The 25,181-nt window shown below is 42.0% G+C and overlaps 2 protein-coding genes and 1 long non-coding RNA gene across 4 annotated transcripts in view; 1 reads left to right on the top strand and 2 right to left on the bottom strand.

Annotated features, from left to right (window-relative positions):
- Positions 1–7,597, bottom strand: part of LOC124862673 (sarcalumenin-like) — a 26,976-nt gene extending 19,379 nt beyond the window's left edge. For both annotated transcript variants that reach the window (XM_047356728.1, XM_047356727.1), the window contains exon 1: positions 7,521–7,597. In XM_047356728.1, the coding sequence (XP_047212684.1) occupies positions 7,521–7,581 (61 nt within the window). In that variant the 5' untranslated portion in view covers positions 7,582–7,597. The remainder of the gene's footprint in view (positions 1–7,520) is intronic.
- LOC124862676 lies at positions 6,493–21,293 on the top strand. Its single transcript, XR_007036978.1, has 3 exons — positions 6,493–6,612; positions 11,408–11,499; positions 20,974–21,293. It is a non-coding gene; the product is annotated as an uncharacterized LOC124862676 (long non-coding RNA).
- On the bottom strand, positions 15,632–22,725 carry LOC124862675 (transcription factor AP-4-like). The gene is made up of 7 exons (XM_047356729.1): positions 22,032–22,725; positions 19,108–19,273; positions 18,083–18,181; positions 17,821–17,991; positions 17,576–17,719; positions 16,664–16,831; positions 15,632–16,559 (listed from the first exon to the last, which is right to left on the bottom strand). Exons 1-7 carry the CDS (start codon positions 22,118–22,120, stop codon positions 16,407–16,409), a joined length of 990 nt encoding a protein of 329 aa, XP_047212685.1. The 5' UTR covers positions 22,121–22,725; the 3' UTR covers positions 15,632–16,406.
- Between the last annotated feature and the right edge of the window lie 2,456 nt (positions 22,726–25,181).

The raw sequence follows: 25,181 nt of genomic DNA on the forward strand, positions 1-25,181 counted from the left end.
AAGCTCCGTTTTGGAACTAAGCAACCCAAACAGAAACAAGGTATATCATGTTCAGGATATTACTTGAATCATGTTCATTTTCATGCCCCTTAAACTTTTTTACATTTTTTTATGCTACAACCAAAAACTCTGGTGAATTTGAATGACATTCTGTGTAATATTCCAACATGAAGCAGTGCATAATTGCAAAGCAGAAGAGAAATGATACATGTTTTTGGATGTTTTTTTAGAATAAAAATCCAGTTTACTCAAGATGCACTTTGTACTTCTAATGACAGAAATCCTTGGCCATTCTTCTTCACTTAATAGCTAAAGCCAAATGTTGAATCAAGAGCCTCTATTAGCAGTTTTTAAGTCTCTTTAAGCCACATCTTCTTACTTGGATTTAGCTCTGGACTTTGACTGGGCCATTCTAACTGTTCACATCACAATTATCCATTAGTTTGTGTTGTTTATCACATAAAATCCCAATAAAATACAGTAGAGGTTGTTGTTACAATGTGACAAAAAGTGAAACAGTTTAGTATTTACATAGTTATTGTAGGATCATGTTTCACTCACAGCACAGTGGAGGTAAAGTTAATTAAACTGAATATGGTAAGGGCTGACAGCACAAGTTAAAGGATTTAACTTGAGTGCTGAAGGATTCAGATGTTGCGCTGGAAATCTCAGAGCAACTGCATTGAATTCCTTCTAATTTAAACAATCTAGAGTTGGAATTTTAAATGCTTTATTCTAATAGAATCAAGGCAAATCTTCCCTAATTTGAAAACCTGTAACCCTGGGACTGCACATGTTTTCTTCTTAGGCAAGCGTCAGATGCGAGGACACTTAAGAGTTTGTGCTCGCTGTGGTGAGAAGACGTCACAAATGGCAACAGGTGGCATGGCTTGGGCAGCCAGTGCTCCCCCACAGTCAGAAATAGACTCACAATGGGTCAAAAGATGGACAGAGGAGGAGGAGGCAGAATGACTGCTGCCTATTTTAGGGTTTCCACTGTCGGTATGGAGAGACATAAACAACACTCAGTGATAGTGACAGTGTAACACACAAGACAGGCTGAACCAGGGAGAGATGGTCCTAGTTGGTCCTGAAGGCTGACAGCTAGTCCCATAGGTGCCAAGACCAAACTGGACTTCTGCCGTCTGAAAACACATCTAGGCTCAGAAATGTCAAAACAGCTATATACATAGAAGACAAGAATAATTTACACTTGAATTGAAGCTAGATGGTGATCTTCCCTGTAAAGCATGTGCAGAGAAAGGAGCATATTACGCTTTTCTGGTTAATCCTTTAGTAACATAAATTTGAGTGAAATTAAATAACATAACTTTTGTTTAAAGCACTATGACAACTATTGGATTGGAGTTTTTAAAGACGGTACATATCCACTTTAGTCTTGGCACCTCTTGGACAGGCCATAATATTTAACATTTGCGAATAAACTGAATTTATACTACCATAAATAAAGACGATATGACAGCTGTCTACTGCAGGTAAGATGTTGACTTCTAAACTTTTAACAGAAAACCTTCAATGTACTTCCTTCAACCACAATATGTAAGTAAAGCTGTAAATAAAATGCAGACTGTACAAGGTGCACGAAGCGAGAAAGCAAGCTCAATGGGTAAAATTGCTTTATGCTGGGGGGGAGTCAAGTACCCTTGGGACTTAGGTGCTACTCGTAAGAAGTGCTGTAATTTCATATAGTGCATCTGTTCTTTTCCTCCTACTACAGCTAATGTGGGGATGTCCCAGACATGCCACATTCAATTAGAGGGAATGAGATATCACTTGGAGACAACTTTAATTTTCGATGTCTTTCTTGGATGGATAGTGTTACCTGGAGCTATAAACACACAACTTAGGAGTTATAAATGCCAGTACACATCAGAAATAATATGAGGTATGGAATAAATGTTTTAACCTAAATGCTTCTTAGAAACAATTTTAAAGAGTTTGAATTTTTGTGTCCTGTGATTACTTTCAACTTGGTGACTTTGGCCCATGTGGCAAAAAGTCTGGAGAACACTGCTATATTCAATTTTTATATTGTCACTTTTCTTAAGAGTCTTTAAGAGATAAACTCGTGACGCTGAACGCAGCTTCTTTTTTTTTCTAGCACCATCAAGTTGACCCCCTAACAAAATGACATGCTTGTTTTTTTCACCCAAAAATAAGTAACTTATATTAAACGTGAATGATGGTGTAAAGTATGAGAAATATGACAAGATAAAATCAGGTAAAGGAGAATTTAAGATTTTATCACATTTGTACTCATAAATGCAAAAACCTGCTGGATTAATTCTTTAACCCAAATTCTGGGTATATGTTACAGGGACAGATGTGTTAATCAAACATTTATTTAAATATTAGCTCAAAAACAAAGGCACAGTTTTTTGGCCCAGACAAAGCGACCAGACGGAGTCTTATTGCTCTTCAAGGACGGCCATTTTAAATTATGAAACATCCTGACTAGACTTTCCTGTAAATCTTCCACTGCATTAAAAAACATAGTAGGGTGGTAAAATAATGCTAGATAATAATGTTGATGTCAGTGGGTTGTGGTAAAAGACTTTAGTTCACACTAAAGAACAAGTGTGTTCACTTAAGATTAGCATTTTAGCTTCAATGTGCTTTGCAGATGTTAAGCTAGGTCCAAGCTTTTCAATTCTCACCAAAGAATTGGTCATAAAGTCAGTAGACAAGCAATATTTTCACAGTGGTTTATACTTAGTGTGACTTTTAATTGCAGGTCTTTGTCAATAACTTTCTTACAAGACGTTAGAATGTTCGTTCGTTCGTTCGTCGTCTTCCGCTTATCCAGGACCGGGTCGCGGGGGCAGCAGACTCAGCAGAGACGCCCAGACGTCCCTCTCTCCAGACACCTCCTCCAGCTCCTCCAGGGGGAGCCCAAGGCGTTCCCAGGCCAGCCGAGAGACATAGTCCCTCCAGCGTGTCCTGGGCCGTCCCCTGGGCCTCCTCCCGGTGGGACGTGCCTGGAACACCTCCCGAGGAAGGCGTCCAGGAGGCATCCGGTATAGATGCCCGAGCCACCTCAACTGGCTCCTCTCAATGTGGAGGAGCAGCGGCTCTACTCCGAGCTCCTCCCGGATGGCCGAGCTCCTCACCCTATCTCTAAGGGAGTGCCCGGCCACCCTACGGAGGAAGCTCATTTCAGCCGCTTGTATCCGTGATCTCGTTCTTTCGGTCATGACCCAAAGTTCATGGCCATAGGTGAGGGTAGGAACGTAGACCGACCAGTAAATTGAGAGCTTTGCTTTTCGGCTCAGCTCTCTCTTCACCACAATGGACCGGCACAGCGCCCCCATTACTGTGGCAGCTGCACCGATCCGTCTGTCGATCTCCCGCTCCATTCTTCCCTCACTCGTGAACAAGACCCCGAGATACTTAAACTCTTCCACTTGAGGCAGGAACTCCCCTCCAACCTGAAGAGGACAAGCCACCATTTTCCGGTCGAGTACCATGGCCTCGGACTTGGAGGAGCTGATCCTCATCCCAGCCGCTTCACACTCGGCTGCGAACCGCCACAGCGCATGCTGTAGGTCTTGGCTAGAGGGGGCCAGCAGGACCACGTCATCCGCAAAAAGAAGAGACGAAATCCACTGGTCCCCAAACCAGACCCCCTCCGGCCCTTGGCTGCGTCTAGAAATCCTGTCCATAAACGTTATGAACAGGACCGGCGACAAAGGGCAGCCCTGCCGGAGTCCAACATGCACTGGGAACAGGTCCGACTTAGTGCCGGCAATGCGGACCAAACTTCTGCTCCGCTCGTACAGGGACCGGATCGCCCCTAATAAAGGGCCCCCGATTCCATACTCCTGGAGCACCCCCCACAGGGCATCACGAGGGACACAGTCGAATGCCTTCTCCAGGTCCACAAAACACATGTGAACCGGTTGGGCAAACTCCCATGAACCCTCGAGCACCCTGTAGAGGGTATAGAGCTGGTCCAGTGTTCCACGGCTGGGACGAAAACCACACTGTTCCTCCTGAAGCCGAGGTTCGACTATCGGTCGGACTCTCCTCTCCAATACCCTGGCGTAGGCCTTACCAGGGAGGCTGAGGAGTGTGATCCCCCTGTAGTTGGAACACACCCTCCGGTCCCCCTTCTTATAAAGGGGGACCACCACCCCAGTCTGCCAGTCCAGAGGCACTGTCCCCGACCGCCACGCAATGTTGAAGAGGCGTGTCAACCATGACAGCCCTACAACATCCAGACACTTGAGGTACTCAGGGCGGATCTCATCCACCCCCGAAGCCTTGCCACCGCGGAGCTTTTTAACCACCTCGGTGACTTCAGCCTGGGTGATGAAAGAGTCCAACCCCAAGTCCCCAGCCTCTGTTTCCACCACGGAATGCGTGATGGCAGGATTGAGGAGATCCTCGAAGTACTCCTTCCACCGCCCGATAATGTCCTCAGTCGAGGTCAGCAGTCTCCCGCCCCCACTATAAACAGTGTTGGCAAAGCACTGCTTCCCCCTCCTGAGGCGCCGGATGGTTTGCCAGAATCGCTTCGAGGCCAACCGGTAGTCCTTCTCCATGGCCTCACCGAACTCTTCCCAGGCCCGGGTTTTTGCCTCTGCCACAGCCTGGGCCGCAGCACGCTTGGCCTCACGGTACCCGTCAGCCGCCTCAGGAGTCCCACAAGCCAACCACAGCCGATAGGACTCCTTCTTCAGCTTAACTGCATCCCTTACTGCCGGTGTCCACCACCGGGTTCTGGGATTGCCGCCACGACAGGCACCGCAGACCTTACGGCCGCAGCTATGGGCAGCAGCATCGACAATAGATGCAGAGAACATGGTCCACTCGGACTCTATGTCTCCAACATCCCCCGGGATCTGGTCGAAGCTCTCCCGGAGGTGGGAGTTGAATACATCCCTGGCCGAGGGCTCCGCCAGGCGTTCCCAGCAGACCCTCACTATGCGCTTGGGCCTGCCGAGTCTGTCCGGCTTTCTCCTCCTCCAGCGGATCCAACTCACCACCAGGTGATGATCAGTGGACAGCTCAGCCCCTCTCTTCACCCGAGTATCCAAAACATGCAGCCGAAGGTCTGATGATACGACAACAAAGTCGATCATCGACCTCCTGCCTAGGGTGTCCTGGTGCCAAGTGCACTGATGGACACCCTTATGTTTGAACATGGTGTTCGTTATGGACAATCCGTGACTAGCACAGAAGTCCAATAACAAAACACCACTCGGATTCAGATCGGGGAGGCCATTCCTCCCGATCACGCCTCTCCAGGTGTCACTGTCGTTCCCCACGTGGGCGTTGAAGTCCCCCAGCAGAATAATGGAGTCCCCGGGAGGGGCACTATCCAGCGCCCCCGACAGGGACGCCAAGAAGGCAGGGTACTCTGCACTACCACTCGGCCCGTAGGCTGAAATGATAGTCAGAGACCTCTCCCCAACCCGAAGGCGCAGGGATACAACCCTCTCATCCACTGGGGTAAACCCCAACACGAGACGGCTGAGCTGGGGGGCAACAAGCAAACCCACACCAGCCCGCCGCCTCTCCCCGTGGGCCACTCCAGAGTAGAAGAGAGTCCAACCCCTCTCAAGGAGATGGGTTCCAGAGCCCACGCTGCGCGTGGAGGCGAGCCCGACAATTTCTAGTCGATATCTCTCGACCTCCTGCACAAGCTCAGGCTCCTTCCCCCCCAGCGAGGTGACATTCCACGTCCCTAGAGCCAGCCTAAGCATCCGGGGATCAGACCGTTGAGGTCTCCACCTTCGTCCGCCACCCAATCCTCTTTGCACCGGTCCCTCACGGTTCCCCCTGCAGGTGGTGGGCCCACTGGGGGACGTTAGAATGTTTTTTTTGTCCTTATTTCTTTATCTGATAAGTTGACTTAAACAAAAACAATTAAACTGTTAATTTCAATCCAAGTATTAATTGTTGGGTAATCCAGGTTACATGAAACATGGATTAACAAGTAATTCTTTTAAACCCACTCTTTGGTTGCCTAAAGATTAGTAATCTCTTTAACAAGTTTTGTTTGGTTGAATACCTAACTAATTTTGCTGGGTAAAACCCCCAATTCAACCCTGTTGTGTTAAACCAACCCATAGCTAGATTTATCTATAGTTCACCCAGGAGTGGATTAACGTAACTCAAATTGGGAGGTACCATCATGCTGTGGGGTTGTTTCACTGCACATGATACTGGTTGGTGATGTCCTGGCACACAAAAAGCAAAATAGAAAAACTTCCTGCAAAAAGATCCCTACCACCACATGCCCAGTTAAAAAGACAATGGTGTTGGTGAACCATGAACAGGATCTGTGTTCAACAGTGCGGTTTTATCTTGCAAGATTACTGGAACATTATGGATAGATTTTTTTTCCCACAAGTTGTGAAGAGTACATAATTGGCTTCGGTTGTGCATAAGCCCCTGCTATGTGGATAACCTTGCACATAGCAGAAAAAATATGGTAAATGTGTTTCCCTCTGATGATTCTCTTAGGTGTTCATATTATACAGCGGTGAATTTAGATTCTGAGGAACCAACACACCTACGGAGGTCTGTAGAGAAGGGCTCCTACAGTCCGGCCCCTCCTGCCCGGAGAATGCATGTCCCTAAAAGGTCAGTTGCTTGGAATAAATTGTGATTGTGACAGTACAGAGTGACAGCAGCTGCACAGCATATCCAAAGCCGACCATGATGCAAAGAGGGGGAGGGAGGGAGAAACTGTGGCGGACGGTGTTAGGTTTCAGGAGGTCTTCCAATCTTAGGCACCTGACAAGCCTGGAACATAGAAGCCTGGTTACGGACTGTGGAGGGAGAAACGGCACCCCAAGGACGGGCAGGGGTGACAGACAAGGGTAACAATAACTGCACCACTGGAGACCCAGAGACAGGGCTGCAGGTTTAGAAAGTGTGTCCTGGCAACAGAACTACTGAACAAGAAATTCTCTTTCATTTGTTCCACATAATTTAGTTTGGGACATTATTTATTAAACACAAAGCATCCCACAAAAATAGATTCTTCAATGCATAACCTAATTTTTAGTAATGATTTGAGAAGAACAAATCGGTGTCTATTAAATATCCCCACACGGCAGCTCTACTCTCCTTTAAGACTTTTCATCAGCAGGTGCCATGCCTTGGGACAGCTGACATGCAATCAGGCCACAGCCGAGGCTAAATATTCCTTATTGTCAGTCCTTCAGAAACCAATCAAAATTGGAAATAAGAAAACGTAAATCAGATTTTCACTTTAGATAACTTAGTGGTGAATTAACATGAGCTAACTGCAAACAGGGTGGGACTGTGTAGTACTGAACCCATCTCAGATCAGCAGGAAACAAAACTTCACCGGAACAGCTCAGCTTCTCATTTTACCTGCTGTAAACTTTAATCACATCAACCTCTAAACTCTCAAATCTTCATCAAATTCTCCCAACAAACAGCAGTATGGTGTAATTTATCATACCACAAATGCACCTCGGATTTAAAACCAGACCTTTATCCATAAAGCCTTTGAGTCTTACCTGCTGTGGCCTGCAAAAACAGCAGGGTGAGGAGACAGCAGATCGAGACAGTACCCTTCATGATGGCTGCCAGGAGAACTCTGATAGTCTCACAGACTATATATACCAAGCCAGGAAGGTTAGAGTGCATGCAGAAGGAAGAGGTGGGGCAAACAGAGGGCCAGCTGGTGGAAGGGCTGATGTCCATGCATTTGAAGTACCACTGAGAATCTTTATGTACAAGAAACTGTCTTTGTGTTTTTACTTTCATGCAAGACTTGGATCAATCCAGAGTCACTCCAATTTGTACAATCTTTTTCCATGTAGTGCTCTCCATGTTCATTGGCACTCCTTGTACAGATGTTTCAAAAGCCTTATGATAAATACATCTTTTATTGCAATACCACATTCTCACACAAATTAATTTGAACATTTATTAAGTGGGGAAACAATCCAAACCTACTGAGACAGCTCAATAACAAACTAAATGTAAGGGAAGTGTTATTTTTAGTTTATATCCCTTTTTTTTAAGGTATATCAGTTAATAGGATCTTTTAATTGGAAATTCATACTTCTTTTTACTAGGGATTTAAATGAGTCTTAGAAATGCTTCAAAATGGGAGAGAGATGAGAACATGCCCTTCATGTAAGGCAGCAGTGTGTTGATCTACAGACATCCCCAATTCCAATGAAGTTGGGACATTTTGTAAAACATAAAAATAGAATACGTGATTTGCAAATCCTGATCAACCTATAAGCAGTTGAATAAACTAAGACAAGATATTTAATTTTCTAAATGAAAAACATTTTTGCAAATATTCATTCATCTTCTATACCGCTTATTCCATAGTGGGTCACGGTGGAGCTGGTGCCAATCTCCAGCATTCTACGGGCGAGAGGCAGGGTACACCCTGGACACGTCGCCAGTCCATCAAAAAACGTTTTTGCAAATATTCACTCATTTTAAATGTGATGCTTGCAACCTGAAGCTGGGACAGAGGCACTTTTACCACTGTGTTACATCACCTTACCTTTTAACAACACTATGCTGATAACTATCCAGATAGTCCTTTCCTCTTTGTCCCAGAGGACACATCCACGAATTTCCAAAAGCGATATGAAATGTGGACTCGTCCGACCACAGCACACTTTTCCACTTTGAGTCCATCTCAGATGAGAAAAAATTGTGCACAGAATGAATTCAAGGTGCTCTGGGCGATCTAGAGATTATGGAAAAAGGAATGGCCAAAAGGTCCTTATTGTGTATACTCCAAACCTTGTAAAATGTTCTGACAAGAAGGAAATAAGTGTAGACATGTAATTAGTTAAAGAAAAATGAAAATACATATTTTAATTTGTTCTAGATTAAAACAGAATACATACAAAGTTAACACCAACATCCAAAATGTAAATATCAGAGATTGTGTTCCTAGTTGTATTCATGCAAATTCTGAAACATGCACACTACAGGTCCTTCTCAAAATATTAGCATATTGTGATAAAGTTAATTATTTTCCATAATGTCATGATGAAAATTTAACATTCATATATTTTAGATTCATTGCACACTAACTGAAATATTTCAGGTCTTTTATTGTCTTAATACGGATGATTTTGGCATACAGCTCATGAAAACCTAAAATTCCTATCTCACAAAATTAGCATATTTCATCCGACCAATAAAAGAAAAGTGTTTTTAATACAAAAAACGTCAACCTTCAAATAATCATGTACAGTTATGCACTCAATACTTGGTCGGGAATCCTTTGGCAGAAATGACTGCTTCAATGTGGCGTGGCATGGAGGCAATCAGCCTGTGGCACTGCTGAGGTCTTATGGAGGCCCAGGATACTTCGATAGCGGCCTTTAGCTCATCCAGAGTGTTGGGTCTTGAGTCTCTCAACGTTCTCTTCACAATATCCCACAGATTCTCTATGGGGTTCAGGTCAGGAGAGTTGGCAGGCCAATTGAGCACAGTGATACCATGGTCAGTAAACCATTTACCAGTGGTTTTGGCACTGTGAGCAGGTGCCAGGTCGTGCTGAAAAATGAAATCTTCATCTCCTTAAAGCTTTTCAGCAGATGGAAGCATGAAGTGCTCCAAAATCTCCTGATAGCTAGCTGCATTGACCCTGCCCTTGATAAAACACAGTGGACCAACACCAGCAGCTGACACGGCACCCCAGACCATCACTGACTGTGGGTACTTGACACTGGACTTCTGGCATTTTGGCATTTCCTTCTCCCCAGTCTTCCTCCAGACTCTGGCACCTTGATTTCTGAATGACATGCAGAATTTGCTTTCATCTGAAAAAAGTACTTTGGACCACTGAGCAACAGTCCAGTGCTGCTTCTCTGTAGCCCAGGTCAGGCACTTCTGCCGCTGTTTCTGGTTCAAAAGTGGCTTGACCTGGGGAATGCGGCACCTGTAGCCCATTTCCTGCACACGCCTGTGCACGGTGGCTCTGGATGTTTCTACTCCAGACTCAGTCCACTGCTTCCGCAGGTCCCCCAAGGTCTGGAATCGGCCCTTCTCCACAATCTTCCTCAGGGTCCGGTCACCTCTTCTCGTTGTGCAGCGTTTTCTGCCACACTTTTTCCTTCCCACAGACCTCCCACTGAGGTGCCTTGATACAGCACTCTGGGAACAGCCTATTCATTCAGAAATTTCTTTCTGTGTCTTACCCTCTTGCTTGAGGGTGTCAATAGTGGCCTTCTGGACGGCAGTCAGGTCGGCAGTCTTACCCATGATTGGGGTTTTGAGTGATGAACCAGGCTGGGAGTTTTAAAGGCCTCAGGAATCTTTTGCAGGTGTTTAGAGTTAACTCGTTGATTCAGATGATTAGATTCATAGCTCGTTTAGAGACCCTTTTAATGATATGCTAATTTTGTGAGATAGGAATTTTGGGTTTTCATGAGCTGTATGCCAAAATCATCCGTATTAAGACAATAAAAGACCTGAAATATTTCAGTTAGTGTGCAATGAATCTAAAATATATGAATGTTAAATATTCATCATTACATTATGGAAAATAATGAACTTTATCACAATATGCTAATATTTTGAGAAGGACCTGTATACTCACACGGCTGGCAAGCTGGTGAAAGTAATCGGGTTAGGAGAGTCCGCCTGAGTCAGCCTTGAACGCTGGGCGGATTAGTGTTTTATCAAACTCACGCAGACAAAAAGTGGCGAACATAATCTCACCATTCCTCGGGAATCAACAGTTTAACTGTAAATTAATCCCTAAATATGGCAGGAAGTTTCTCTCCCGACCGCGTCGGTCCCATATGACTTGTGGAGCGTGTCCAAACCTTACAGCATGTTCATTTTCAGAGCGTAAAACCTTAATTCTGAAGGTAAATAGGCTTTTATGGATTCTAGACAACTTGAGCTCTTCATTCAAATATAGATAATAAACACTGGCATTATTTTTTCAGACTGTTAAACCCTGATGAACCAGTGATGGATAAAATGAACATATAACCCAATGTCAAGAGATGTCCCCAATGTCATACATAGTCATAAGGCCTCCATTTTCAGACATCCAGGCATTTTGAACATTAAAGGAGTCAGTTATTGATATGTGCCAATTATTAAATGTAGAAAAAAAATTAAATGTATAGTTAAAACTTTTAAAACAAAGTTATTATACAAGTGCATCTTTATAAATTGAAAATTCATATAAAAATGTGTTCAACAATTTAATTCAGAAAGTGAAACATAAAAAGTGATACATCTCAAGCATTGATTCCTGTTTGTTTGGACAATTATGGTTTACAGCTAAGGAAATCCCAAAACTCAGTTATTTTAAAAAATACCACATTAAAAAAGAAAATTGAAGTATTACATAAAATAAAAAAATAAAAAGAGGATTTGTTCTCACACTTTTTCATTTTTAATCCAGAAATATAATTGAATGACCTGCACGATTATGAGGAAGACTGCCGACTTGACAAGTTGTTCACCTGAGAGTCACTGACAACCTCCACAAGGAAGGTAAGCCACAAAAGCTGGCTTTTACCAGTATTGATGAAAAGCTTAGTGGAAGGGAGAAAAAAATCATTTTTATTTTGTCTTATGTAACATTTTAATTTTCTGTGAAAGTGCATTTTGAGATTCTATTAGCCGTAAGCTCAAATATATTGAGTCTGTGTGTAATAAATGTATGTGACTTTCACTTTCTGAATGAATTTACTGAAAGAAAATTATTTTTAATTTACATTAAAATGTACATGTATAGCACCAGGTAGTTTTTACATTACTTATTTTATCTTACACTTTAAAACTGTGATGCTGGCATCAATAAAAAAAAAAAACATACATAAAAATATAATTTTTTAAAACTTTATTTGTAATAAAACCTTTAACTTGCTGCCATTCTTTTAGAGTCTATATGAAGATAAGTTAAAACAGCTAAAACATTTAAAATGATTATCGGTATTTGTCCACCATAACTTGTGGGATCTTTGATGAGGGTGAAAAGAGGGAACTTTAATTGGTTCAATGCATGTCTGGAAACGACACAAGATGCCACCTACTGTCCCTGGTGTGCATGTCACATACAAGGTGGGCAGTCTCAATTTAGCAATGAGGGGGTGGGGGTGCTTCCAAAGCCCATCAACCAATTGGCAGCAGACACTTGGACTCAGCTGCCCAAACGGTCACCAACCAGAATTGGCACAGACAAACCAGTCATGTCATTCTGGGTGCTATAATAAAATATTTTTAGGGAACAAAAGAAACCACATACACCAGCCAAATGTTTAAAAAACAAAGTACAAACTTTATTATTCTGTCTTTACAAAGGCACAAGCCTCTTTATCCCCGAAACATAAACAAAAACCAAACAAAATAGCTTCTTGATGACCATATGCACTGACCGGTCTAACAAAGTACAAAAAAAAAAAAGGGAACAAAGGAAGAAAAAAACAAAAACACAAGAGGGAAGAAACTGAGCTGTAAAGATGAAAAGAAAAAAATGATACAACTGGATAAAAGATGCAAAAAGATGAAGGGTAAACTGGTAAATGTAGGAGGACTGACATGGAGGAGAGGGGGATACACAGCTGTGCGTTTTTTTAATCATAACCTCAAGAGCTTCAGATGAGGAGATCCTCCTTTACACATAAAAAAGAGGCAAACTCCAGTATATTACAGTAAGTGCTTTGTAATCTTCGCCCTATTTAGTGATCCTTAGTCCCTCCCCCACTAATCCGACAATCTGATATGCCCACATTATAACTTTGTAACGCAAAACACAGAATAAAGACAGATGCATGGAGAGTAACCAGTTCTTGGAATCAGCAGGAACACTTTCCAATGCAGATACTGGGAGGAACCAGAAGAATCTTCAGTTTTTCAGTCACCCCCCCATGTTCCTATAACAACAACCTACGCACCTGACATCAACAGGTTTAAAAGGGGAATTCCCAACACACAGATCATGAAGAGGAGTGTTCGGCTTTAACTCGCCTGTCCAGCAGTTCAAAGCTTAATCTTTGCACAGTTGCCTCTAAATGCTGAGATTAGCCAAAGAGTCCAAAACGTGATTCGGTTTTTCTGCAGGATCGCAGGAAACCTTCAATATGACTTCTTGGAATGTCTTAGTATGGAAGTTTCTTTCCCACATATTTCACACTTAGGAGCTCAAAAGCTTTCAAAACTACACATACAGTGCTTTGCAAAAGTACCCCTTGAACTGTTTTACACTTTGGCATGCAACAACCACAAGTTTCCATTTATTCAGTTAGACTTTATGCGATAAATCTAACATAACGTAAATAGAGTCAACCTTTGTGCAAATCGGGGCTTACAAAAAGAAAGCAAGCCATAAGGTGTCCTGAAATTTGCCTCAAGCCATGTAAGGGACACAGCAAAAATGTGGAAGAAGGTGCTCGAGCCAGATGAGACAAGCAATAGCCCACCTCCAAAGTAATATGAGTGGTAGAAAGCATACACTGCACATGAGCTATACACAAGGTCCCCATTGCTCAAACTTGGTAGTCACTACATCATGCGGTGGGGATGCTTTTCTGCAGCTGGTACAGGGAATCTGGTCAGAACTGATAGGAGATGAATTTAGCTCAATACTGTCTGGAAGAAAACCTGTTGAGACTTGAGACTGGGATGGGGGTTCACCTTCCAGAGCGATAGCACCTCTAGCATACAGCCAGAGTTACAATGAAATGGTTTAGATCTAACCATGTGTTAGAATAGCCTAGTCAAAGTCCAGACCTAAATTCAACTGAGAATCAGGGGCAAACTAACACTTCACATTATCATGAACAAACCAACCCTATCATAATACATGGTATCAGCTGACTTTGCTGCACATAAAAAACCACCTGCTTGAGGAAATTTAAGAAACCCTGTATTATTTCCCTTCCACGCCACAGTGATCCACTACCTTGTGTTGGTCTACCCCATAAAAGTAAAAGCATTAAAGACTGCTGATCTAATGTGACAATATATAATAAAAAGTTTTGAATACTTTTGCAAGGCACTGTATATCCAAACACAATTAAAATTTAATTAATTTACCCTAAGCATAGTGTGTACATTAGCAATATGCTTCATTCTGGGGCAAACGTAATGAAAAAAACAAAAACAAAACACAAAATAACTATATAAATGGAAATATATGTAATGGCATACATCTGGTGTTTACAAGCCTGATCACAGAGGTAAAAATTTGTTGCCACTAAATGAAAAGCGTCCAGATTGTTCCCTGAAGCTGTGTGAAAAGATGGCCTCCCTGCAGCCAATAATAAGGCAAGCTGCAACCCTTCTATTTGCGACAGGTCAATCAGTCATTACATTTAAAGGTTAAACGGAAAATACACAAAAAGTACGGATGTTAGGAAATGCATAGAGCATATGTAGTAAAATCCAGTGTCCCCCATTAATGGCACACTCAAACAAGTTCACTGGGCTTTTTCTTTAAATTTCACCATACTCTCATTTGATAAACACTACTCACAAAAAGATAGGGATATTCGTCTTTCTGGCGAAATTTCAGGATTAAGCTGAAATAAACTATAACCTTTACCAGTGAACTTATTGTGATTTTCTTTAAACCTTTGAATGAACATGTCCAACTGTTCAATGTTTCAGTGCTTTTTGCACAACTTCCTCTTCTCAGACAGAATTGGTCACTGAGCTTAGAGTGTCATCAGCAGGTTGCAACAAAGATACAGAGAGACTGGAAGAGTCAGAGGAGATGTGGAAGTGGACGCCCTTTGGCCAAATGCCACACTGATGACCGCTTCAGTTTGAATGGTGCCCTGCGAAACCGTATGATGAATGCCACTCAACTCCAGGCACATTTAAGGAATGTGCCTGGAATGACGATGAGGCTCAGGCATCATGGTCTTGCCTAATTTCATCTTCATGGACGACATTGCTCCGGCTAATCGAAGTCACATCATTAGGGAATGGCTGTTGCCGAATGGGGCACCTTGAATGGAGTGGCCTGCCCTTTCTCCAGAGCTGAATCCCACAGAAAACCTATGGGATCAGCTGAGTCACCATCTAGAAGCGCGTAACTCTGTAACCTAGAGCCTCAACAACCTTAGGGTCACCCTTCAAGAAAGGCCATGCCTCAGCAGGCAATAAGTTGACAAGTGAACAGCAGGAGTTGTTGGATTTTGTTTCAATAAATTGTTTGAGACGAGGAAATCACCATAGCATGCCTCTACTTAAGTATCCTACTTTTATGATATAATATCACTGTAGCATGATCTCTTTACGTTTTCCATATATTTTACCCAAATGCCAAATATTCCTAACAGTTTGTGAGGTGTGAGTAGTTCCAAAAGGTGGAACAAACAATGAAACAGGCTCTTAAGATCGAGCGAATAAGTGATTTTATGCGTCCTTTTCGCATAAACGAGTCGTACGTTCCAAGGCTAAAGTGGCGGTGTTTCAGACTACCAGAGTCCCGGGCACCACTAAACCCTGCTGCCTCAAAACACTCGAGAGACACACACTCCTCAAAAGTACTCAACATGGCCCACATACTAGCTTAAATACCAGGTCAGGTGCTTTTATACTCAAAACGTGGAGGATATCAACAGTAAGGACAGTACAGGCAAGATGTGGGATTACTGGGATCCCAGCCCAGCAAAAGAAACAAAAAAACTAAACAAAACTGGAGTTTTTAACCAGTAAGTGCACTCTCTTTTCATATGAGCACCAGTCAGCCATTAAAACAGCTTTTAGATTTTGTTTTAACATTCTAGTGGAGACATTAAGAGGAAAAACATGAAAAATTTGACTTTGACAACAATAAAATAACAAAAAACTTTAAGGACAGTCTTGCAAGCTCACAGTGTCTTTGCAAACAGCTCAGATAGTTCTCGAGTGAAGCTTTTTGATAGGGCATCAATCTTCATAATATTTACGCTCAGGTGAAGCGTGCCGGTGTCACACCTGTGGACCTCTTTCCCGTTTCTTTGATCAGTCACAGCGCGAGGAGGACAGTCCCAGCAGCTAATGGAGATATTTATCCAGTTTCCAGTTTGACCGAGTCTATAAAAATCAATCTGCAAAGTAGTAGCTTTAATTATATTTCCATAGATTCACGAAGAGACAAGAGTTTGTGTAGGTGAGTAAAAGAGCTGAGGCTGGAGGTAAGCAAAAAAAAGAGAGAAACTATGGGTATGCATGTGTAATTGTAAACCTTTTCAGGGGCCTATTTTCATAAAATCTGTTGAAGAGAAAAACAAAAACAAACAAGTCAAAATGAGTGCTATAATCCAACAACCAGCCTGGTTTATGCCCACTGATCAAGAGTGCTGTGAGTTTGTGGTCTCCCGTAGCCCTGGTCTGCTCTGGGGCCCTTTTGTCTGTGAGTGTGTGTGTGTATGAAGGTGTACGGTACACGAGCCTTCAGGGAGACGAGCTCATGGCAGCGAAGACTCGTCGGGTCCGTCGCTGTTCGATGCCGTGTCTGAGCCCGCCGCGTCAGAGAGCATGCGCCCCGAAGTAACGATGACCGCCCTCCTCTGCTCTTCCTCGAAACCCTTTCCCTGGGTGCCCTCGATATGCTGGATTGCCTGGGGAATAATAGAAGAGACATGTCAGGGACTATAGCGCCCTCTAGTGGTCGCATGTGGAGAAAAAGACCACAGTAATCATTTGAGTTTTAACTGCAGCTTACTTGAACGATGGTGTCCAGGTTCTGTCGAGATGTGGACACAGAATTAATAACCGATGTTGGGCCCATGGTTACCACGGTAACGTGATGGGACTGGGGAGTCTGTGCAGGTGCAGGAACGATGACGGTGGCATGGTGTGTGGGTGCCGGCGGGGTAGCAGGAGCCAACACCTGAAAGCAAAAATAATCACACAATAAACAAACAACAATAAACACTTACTAAAAACAAAAACATTTACATTTATGATCAAAAATAATTTGATAAAAAATTTTAAGGAGTAAACAAGTTCAAATATGATGCCTTTTACTGTGATGAAGCCTAAATATCCTTATGTTCGAAAAAACTCCTAAAAAGAAATCGTAGTAATTTCAGTCAGGCAAAAACAAAGTTTTTTTGCTGTCATTTTAAAGCAGACTGATATATACATGGGCCTAATTAGTTCAGTGTGATGTTGATGACATCATATCAGGGCTGACCTCTTGCTCTGTCGGGGTGAAGCTGAGGAAATGGGAAGACAAAGATGTCATGGAGGGAACAGGCACAGTGAGGGGATGTGTGAGCAGCTCGTTTGACACACTTTAAAATTGTCATGGCTGTTGACCTTTGACTGTAGGCCTAGGGATGACTCTCCTATACAACAATGTCTTTGTAAAATTTAAAGATTGGTCAAAATGTGTCTTTATTTTATCTGAATTTTAAATTATTTAGCTTAAAGAGCATCAAATAAACTACATTTTATGAGATGTGAAATTAAAAATAATCTATGGGGAATTTAAACACTTCACTAAATGCTGGAAGCTCATTTTAGGATGATAAAACGAAGCAGCTACTAAAATTTAAGATTAGTCAGCAAATAATCTAAATTCTTTATAAGATCTTGGTGTTAATGAGAGCCGGAGTGAGATGGATTCAACCTGGGGGCTGTGTGCTGGAGTGAGGTCCCTCTCTAGCTGCTTCTGCAGATGAACAAGACTCTGAGTCTGGGCTTGCTGCTCCTGGACCTGCTGGGCGATCGCCTTCAGCTTCTCTGGGTACAGCTGAGCATCCAGGGAGCGCATCTGCCGTGCAGGACACGTTGAGAAAAAGGTGCGTCAGTCACTGCACTTAAAACTTGTGAAAATGTGCCCCGCTGTGTGGTTTTTCCCCAACCGACTGTTACCTGATCCTCCAGCACCATCCTGACTGTGCGCTCCTTTTCCAGCTGCTGCCTCAGCTCAATCATCTCCCTCTTCAGGTCTTCAGTCTTCTCCTCCTCCAGGATGTCTGGTGAGCCGATGCCTTCATCTTTCTCCTCTGCACGTCTCCTCTTCGGGGAGGAACCGCTTAACTCCTGGAGAGCACAAGCATAGATTGAGACACCTGGTTTAGATGAACGCTGAAACTGAAGAGAAGTCTGGAAATATTCATGCATACTTCTGTACCTGAATGATTCGTTTGAGCTGACTGTTCTGATGCAATAGCCGTGTCTTCTCTTGCTCCAAAGTGAAGATGTACTCAGCTGTCTGTTGCAAGATTGCAGCCTGAAGAATATCAGGAGTTTAGTTATGACAGCAAGTTCAAACCCATACATCTACAGTCCGCTGCAAAAGTATCAATATCTCTTTATCACTTTGGCATGTTGCAGCAACAAACATCAATGTATTTTACTGCGGTTTTCTTCCAGGATTGCTCTGTATTGAGCTCCATCCATCTGCCCATCACCACTCATAAGCTTGTCACTGCTAAAGAAAAAGACTCCCACAGCATGATTTTTCCACCATCATGTTTCATATTGGAGACTGGCTGTTTAGGGTGATGTTAATGGTAGGTTTACCACCACACATAGCGTCTTGTATGTAAGCCGAGAAGTTCAATTTACATCTTATCTGATTAGAGCACCTTATTCCACGTGTTTGCAGTCTCCACTACACGACTTGAAGCAAGCTCCAAATGGGACGTCCTTTAGGATTCTTACAACAGTGGTTTTGCTCTTGCCAATCTTCCATAAAGTCCAAATTTGTAAAGGGCAGGTGTAATAACTCTTTTGTAGACAAATTCTCCCAACTGGGCTGTGAATCCCTGCAGCTCCTCCAGACAAAGGAAGTGCACCTTGCCTTGCCTGCTGATTAATGGTCTCCCAGCACTGCGTCTCAGGCGGACGGCCATGTCTTCTCCACAAATTTAGCCCTGGTCAGTCTGATGTGTCCTTGGTGGTCGTGAAGCCGTTTGTTCACTAAGGTTCCCTAAAAAAAACCACTAAGGCCTTCAAAGAACAGCTGTATTTACACACACACACAAGTGGACTGCATTTACTAACTTCTATAGGCAGTTGGCTGCACTAGTTTTTACTTAGATCAAGAAAAGCACTATGCCCTTGTGTTTCTGCCCATCACATAAAATCCAAAGAAAGTTGAAGCGAATAAATACTTTCACACGGCCTAATTCAAACCCACAGTTTGAGACCCACCTTGCTGAGCTTCTCCCCATCACTGTGTGGGATGAGTGTTTTAAGTGACTGGAATCCAGCATTGATGCTCTGCATACGCCGACGCTCGTTGCTGTTGGCGATCTCTCTGCGAATTCGCCTCTCTTGGTCCCTGGCTGTTTCTGGGGTCAGAGGAATGTTGGCCAGACTGAGGGAGAAACAAAAAAGGGAGGGAAGCAAATCCATTAGTTGACCATAAATTGTGAGTGCAGATAAAACCTTCAGCTGGGAATCAGGATCAACTTAACTTCAGCAGAAACTTTTCTTGCATACAAGCAGCTACAGACAAACTTATTATGATGTGCTTATCAAATGCATTTTGACTCACCCTATGACCTTATATTTCAGAGATTATGCATCCTTGCATTAGACAAAAGCAGGAATTAATTACTTAGAACTAAAATATTAGGAGTAGAAAAACAAACCAGACTGGCAGCTTATGATTGGTTCCATGCTTTGCACTGAAAGCAGGACTCTTGCAATGTATGCATTTTACCACTGTAAGTAAAATATATTCAAAATTAGCCTGTGCAAGCCAGGTGCTGGTGTTCAAGTTAGGGGATATTCTAAGAGCACTTCCTGCAACATCCTCTACTTCCACCTCTGCATCTCATGTCAAGCTCTATGCTGTACTGACTCAGCGCAAACACCAGGAACTGTGGTGCAGACAGAGATGAGAAAAAAAGGATATGCACGCATGTCTGAATGCTAAGTGTGTAGATACACACAGGCACAAACTGCCAAAAAAACATAAGAATATGATCAAATCCAATTAATGCTTTTTGAAAACAAAGAGGAGCAGAACCAGGTAATCAAATAAGGCTGAAACGTCTGTGCTGTTAATGTAATAATTTATAATAAATCTCCTAGGTACTTCACCAGACTGTAAACAGGCGAATGGCAGATTTAGTACTCAGAAATCTCATTCCCATCCAGATGAAAAATAAAATGCATAAGTCAACAATATTCTGTGACTCCCATTTATTTTACCGTTCAGTTACACTTTAATTTGCCAAAACAGGGTCATCTTATTCTGGTGATATATTCAGTCAACCTTGCATTGTACCAGTAATGAACAATCAGGCCTCTTCTGGCTAATACCAATTATACACAAACAGAAAAATGCGCTGCAGATTATCCAGAACCATATAAGAAATATCTCCTTAACCGTTATCTGATTTTAAAAAATACATTAAAGCACATGCTGTAGATTGATGTGTTTATAGACCAAAATGGGTTGATAGTTTTCATTAATTCCAAGAATAGGACAATATATTTATATTTTCATTATTTGACCTGCCGATGAATAACCAGAATTAACCAAGGGAAAATCGACTGAGTCCTATCTCTGGCTGATTGTTTGGGGCAGCTCTAGACACCAATGCTGTAAAGGATAAACATAGTTAACAAACACGAGGCAAACAACAGATATGCATCTGTATTTCATAATATTGTTTACAGATAATATTTAAGTAACTATAAACACCTAAAATAGAAATGCACTCAACTGACAGCAATCTGCATCAGAAAGTCATCGTGACGCTTTACAAAAATCGAAGTTCAGAAATTCGCTACAAAACCTTTGTGTATCTTAATAAATGTATTGTTTCACTTTTTAGATATTTTTTTGAAAAAAGTAAAAGGTATAGTTACATTACGATTTGTGTACAATATTTTTTTTATTATAAAACACTTAAAAGCCCCTATTTTAAAATAAAAATATAGACACTGCACAGAAAAAATAATACATGTAAAGCTGATTACAGTAGTATATTATATTTATTTTTATACCAGAGCATAGACATTTGTTATATCGTTATATTTTTTGCTGATTTTATCTGTTCACAGCTGACTGTTGGATGATTTGAGACAAACAGAACAGAGACTACATTTCCCAGAGTACCCATGCGCCCGCAGCAGTCGCAGCAGCAAACAGCAAAAGATTCCTCCGCCTCCTCCTACAAGCAGGGCTGCGGACGTATCGACGGGCCTTCAGCGACATACACACCCCCTTATTAATAACGCAACTTTTAATATTCCTGCCTCCCCTCGAACGCCAAATATCCCGTTATCTGATACGCATTAAAAAAATATGAGCAAAAGCCATAGGAAAGAGCCCTTCGTCACCACAGAGCCCGACCCGACAGCACCTCGGTGCTCCGAGCAGACTTTTTCATGTCCTCCGCCATTACAACAATGCGGCAGGCAGCATGGCAGAGGTGCGGGATGAAAAGACGCAGTGGAGGAGGCTCGATAGCGCCAGCAAGCCGCACAGAAACCCCAATTATTTTATCACAAATTAAAGAGAAGGTCAATATGAGAAGAGCTGTTTATATTTTACATTAGCGGAAAACAGTTCGATCATCCAACGCGAGACTAACACCAACCACCCCCCCCCCCCATCACTTTTAGCTCAAGCCACAAGCATGGCCGCACTACCCACAATAACTTCGGCTCTCTTTCAGCAAATCATGTCCCCCCAAAGATGTGTTCAGCTAAAACTGACCCTTTTAAGGACCACAGGATCCATTAGTAAAACATTAAATTTTCTTATGCAAATTAAAAGCACGTATGAGGATAAATAGATACGGGATGTGCACTGGAGCGGAGTAGCAGCGTGGTGTGCACGGAACCACGTGGTTTATGTTTGTTAGCCTCAAAATACATATATTTTTACACCAAATGAGCAAAATACAGGACAGGAGACGTTGCACTCGCAGCACTAGAGACCAAGGCGCTCATTTGCGGTATAACACCGGTGTTTGGTGTTAATTAGTCCCCGCAGCTCCTCCGTGAGCGAGTCGTGTACACAATAACAGATCAGATCAAACATGTTGCCTCAGTGCGTGGACAGCTCTTACAGTTATATTCGTACTGAATTGAGCACATGTGGTTTATATACACACCTACAGAGACCACCAATCACTTCTTTCTCCGTTTTCCTGAAATGTTGCAGCGGGGGCACCTTCTGAGCTGAAACCATGAAATACTCCATGCTCGCCTCTCGCCAGCTTGGCCCCCTTCACCAAAATTAAAAAAAACAAAAAAACAAAACGGCAGTCTCCCTAGATTAAAGGGAAACAGCTGACAAAAATCCCGTGATCCGACGCGGGTTAAATCCTCAAAGTAAATCCGAATCCCTCGTCCGTGTATTGTAGTTCTTTTTGAGGCTACCGAGAGTTGTAATGTTACTCGACTTCCAGCTGATGGGGTTCCCTCGTTGTGTGTGGCGCTCTACCTCTCCTTCTCCCTCCCCTTTGCTTTCCCCCTCTGCATGACCGTGTCTCTGTGTGTGTGAGTGTGTGTTGATGTGTGTGCAGCTGATCGGATTGCTTTCAAGGCGGGAAACAGCTGGTAGGAGTCACACACCGCACCACCAAATGCCTCCTTCCGCAGAGACGGGGGAACTGCGTGTAAACAAAGAACTATTTAGCGCTGAGAGACGCCAAATAAATCTGATTAACTTAAGGGGGAAAAAAATTGTTAGAAAATACTATACATTTAATATTACAGCAATCATTCAGTACAATAAACATCAACACGCAAACAAAAACAACAAAACAAACTGAATTTACCAAATGAAAAAAATATAAGAATTTACATACATTTTATTTAGAGTTTGATGAATATTTTTGAGTAGAGACTGTTTTTAACAGCTAAAAGAAACTTAAATTAGTTAAAACCTAACAATTCCATTTTTAAATGTATTTACTCAACAAAAATAGTTAACTTATGATTATGAGGATTGTTTGCTCATCAACCTTTTCCTCAGATAATAAAAGGAAACAAAAAAATTATAGTTTTTTGATTAGGATAGAAAACATTTGTGAAATTGAAATAAACGTTTTGATCATATTCTAACAATGAGGCGTATGAATCTTTTCTGGACAAAACCAGTTAACATGCCTCATTAGCAACAAGTGTCCCAGGGTTAGGAAGCTTGTTAGTTGTCAAAGGTGCTAGCATGCTAGCTAGGAGCATGGCACTTTTAACAAAATAGTACAGATTCTATTGTAAAAAGGTGGAATGTAAATATTTTCAGCAATAACCATAGCTAAAATGTCTCTTTCATTAGAAACAACAGTGCCAGTACCCTTTAAAAAGGGTTCAAATTGCAAGCTGTAAAACCTGCTATTACAAGGTAGCGTAGTGATGTCACTAAACCAATTAAAGCTTGATACAAACATTTTTAAATCTAATGTAACAACGGGACATGCAAACCTTTTACCTGACTACCACAGCTAAGATTTTGTGTTCATTGACAACTCCCTCAGGTTTAAGATGCTTAGCTTGCTAGTAAGTTAACTGTAGCATTAGCCCTATCGCTAAATTAGTCCAACCAGGATTCAAGCTTGACTTCCTGTTCCAAGACAGACTTTTTACAATGTCAAGTCATATAGCAGTTATCAACTTTTGCACAGTTAATATATTAATTTACAGTTCAACCCATATAAGCATATCTGCCTTAATGCTCTCTGCTGGACACCCCACATAACAAATGAGCTAACAGTTGACGCTGCATTCCATTAAACTCGGAAGTCGGAACTGGAAAGTCGGAGTTTACATCATCTCCGAGTTGTAGCGTTCCAGTTTCCTGCTTATTTTTGTTCATATTGCTGGCAGCTGTAACAGCAGTCTTACAACAATAACAATGACAATAAACACTGTTCTAAGCGGTTTTTTGTGGATATAAACAGCGTTGAAAAACCCTTCTAAACACTGAAAAGTAGTACATGTTCAACAGACTAAATGTTTCATAAATAATAAAGAACTGCTAAAAACAGTCAAAGTAAGAACTTTTTACTAATATTGGTGCGGGTGGCAACCATCTTAAATGCAGAAGTCGGGTATGGTCGAGTTGTCCTGATTGTTCGACTCATAATTCTGACTTTCGAGGATGTTCTAGTTGAAATTTCCTACTCGGAGATCGGAAATTCCAACAAATGGAATGTATCACGAACCAACATTTTTCGGTTAAATTGTAATCAAAATGTTTTGCTGGATTTGTCGCTGCACTGATGCAATAATTTGTGCAAAAGGAGCCCTAACAAGCACCGAATGCACATAGTGTGCAATACATATACATACCTTTCAGTTAGCCAACACTTATGTTTTAAAAATCCTTTTACTTGTGTAATATTATAATTTTGTGAAAAACTGAATAATTTGCTTCATTTGCTGTAGGCCTTACTAATCATCTAAATGTACAGAAAAAAACAGTTGAAATAAATCTCTTATTGTATTACAATTGTATTACTGAAATAAAACAACTTTTTAAAGATGTTCTAATTTATCGGGATGCACATGACTAAGAAAAAAACGATATAAATATTTCGAGCTTTATGTAACTGTTTAGTGGTCCCTGTGCTAAAGTGCACCATGAAATAATCTATGTTTTTGTTCTTTAAATCAATTTAAAAGTAATATTAGTCTATTTGTTGAATTGTGGCACTCTTGGAGCTCCAACCCCCTGCCTGGCGGTTCGGTAAATAAAGAGCGAGAGCAGCATCTATAGGGACGAGCACTGGAACAGCTGCGATAAGTGATCAGCTGACCAGCTGGCAGCGCTGCACAGCAACAACGCAAAGGGGGGCCTTTCAGGGACACTGCTGCTGCTGCTGGATGACACGCCGCACCGGCTGTATGGTGATCACCGCGTAGGTGGAAGGGTAAATACCAACCTGATTTAAAAGGTTCATCAGATGCAAGGTCGCGCAAGCCAATTTCGTGCTGCAAGCATTTGCATTAGAACACAACAGTGAATGATCATTCCTTTTACATAAAGTGTTGCAGAAAACTGAGATAAAACACAGGGTTTTAAAAAAGAAAGAAATTACAAATATTTTTCTTAATTATTTGGAAATTTCCATTCACTCTGTTATCTGATTATAGGATTATTAATAATTTAAATGTTAAATTTATTGAGGCTACTTATTGTATTTCAGCTTATAAAAACTATGATTAGAGTCCACTACATGAGCAGAACTAGAAATGTATTACTTGTTCTGGTAATGATGTCAAGTGAAGGTGCAGACCCTACACTAGGGGTGTTCAAA

Source organism: Girardinichthys multiradiatus, chromosome X, assembly GCF_021462225.1.
Source record: "Girardinichthys multiradiatus isolate DD_20200921_A chromosome X, DD_fGirMul_XY1, whole genome shotgun sequence".
Taxonomy (NCBI): Eukaryota; Metazoa; Chordata; class Actinopteri; order Cyprinodontiformes; family Goodeidae; genus Girardinichthys; species Girardinichthys multiradiatus.

Coding starts and splice junctions, on each gene's coding strand:
- LOC124862675 (XM_047356729.1), bottom strand. CDS start 22,120: ATGGAGTATTTCATGGTTTCAGCTCAGAAGGTGCCCCCGCTGCAACAT. Junction 19,274..22,031: donor GTGATTGGTGGTCTCTGTAG/GTGTGTATATAA, acceptor TTTCTCCCTCAG/TCTGGCCAACATTCCTCTGA. Junction 17,992..18,082: donor AGCTCAAACGAATCATTCAG/GTACAGAAGTAT, acceptor TGTGCTCTCCAG/GAGTTAAGCGGTTCCTCCCC.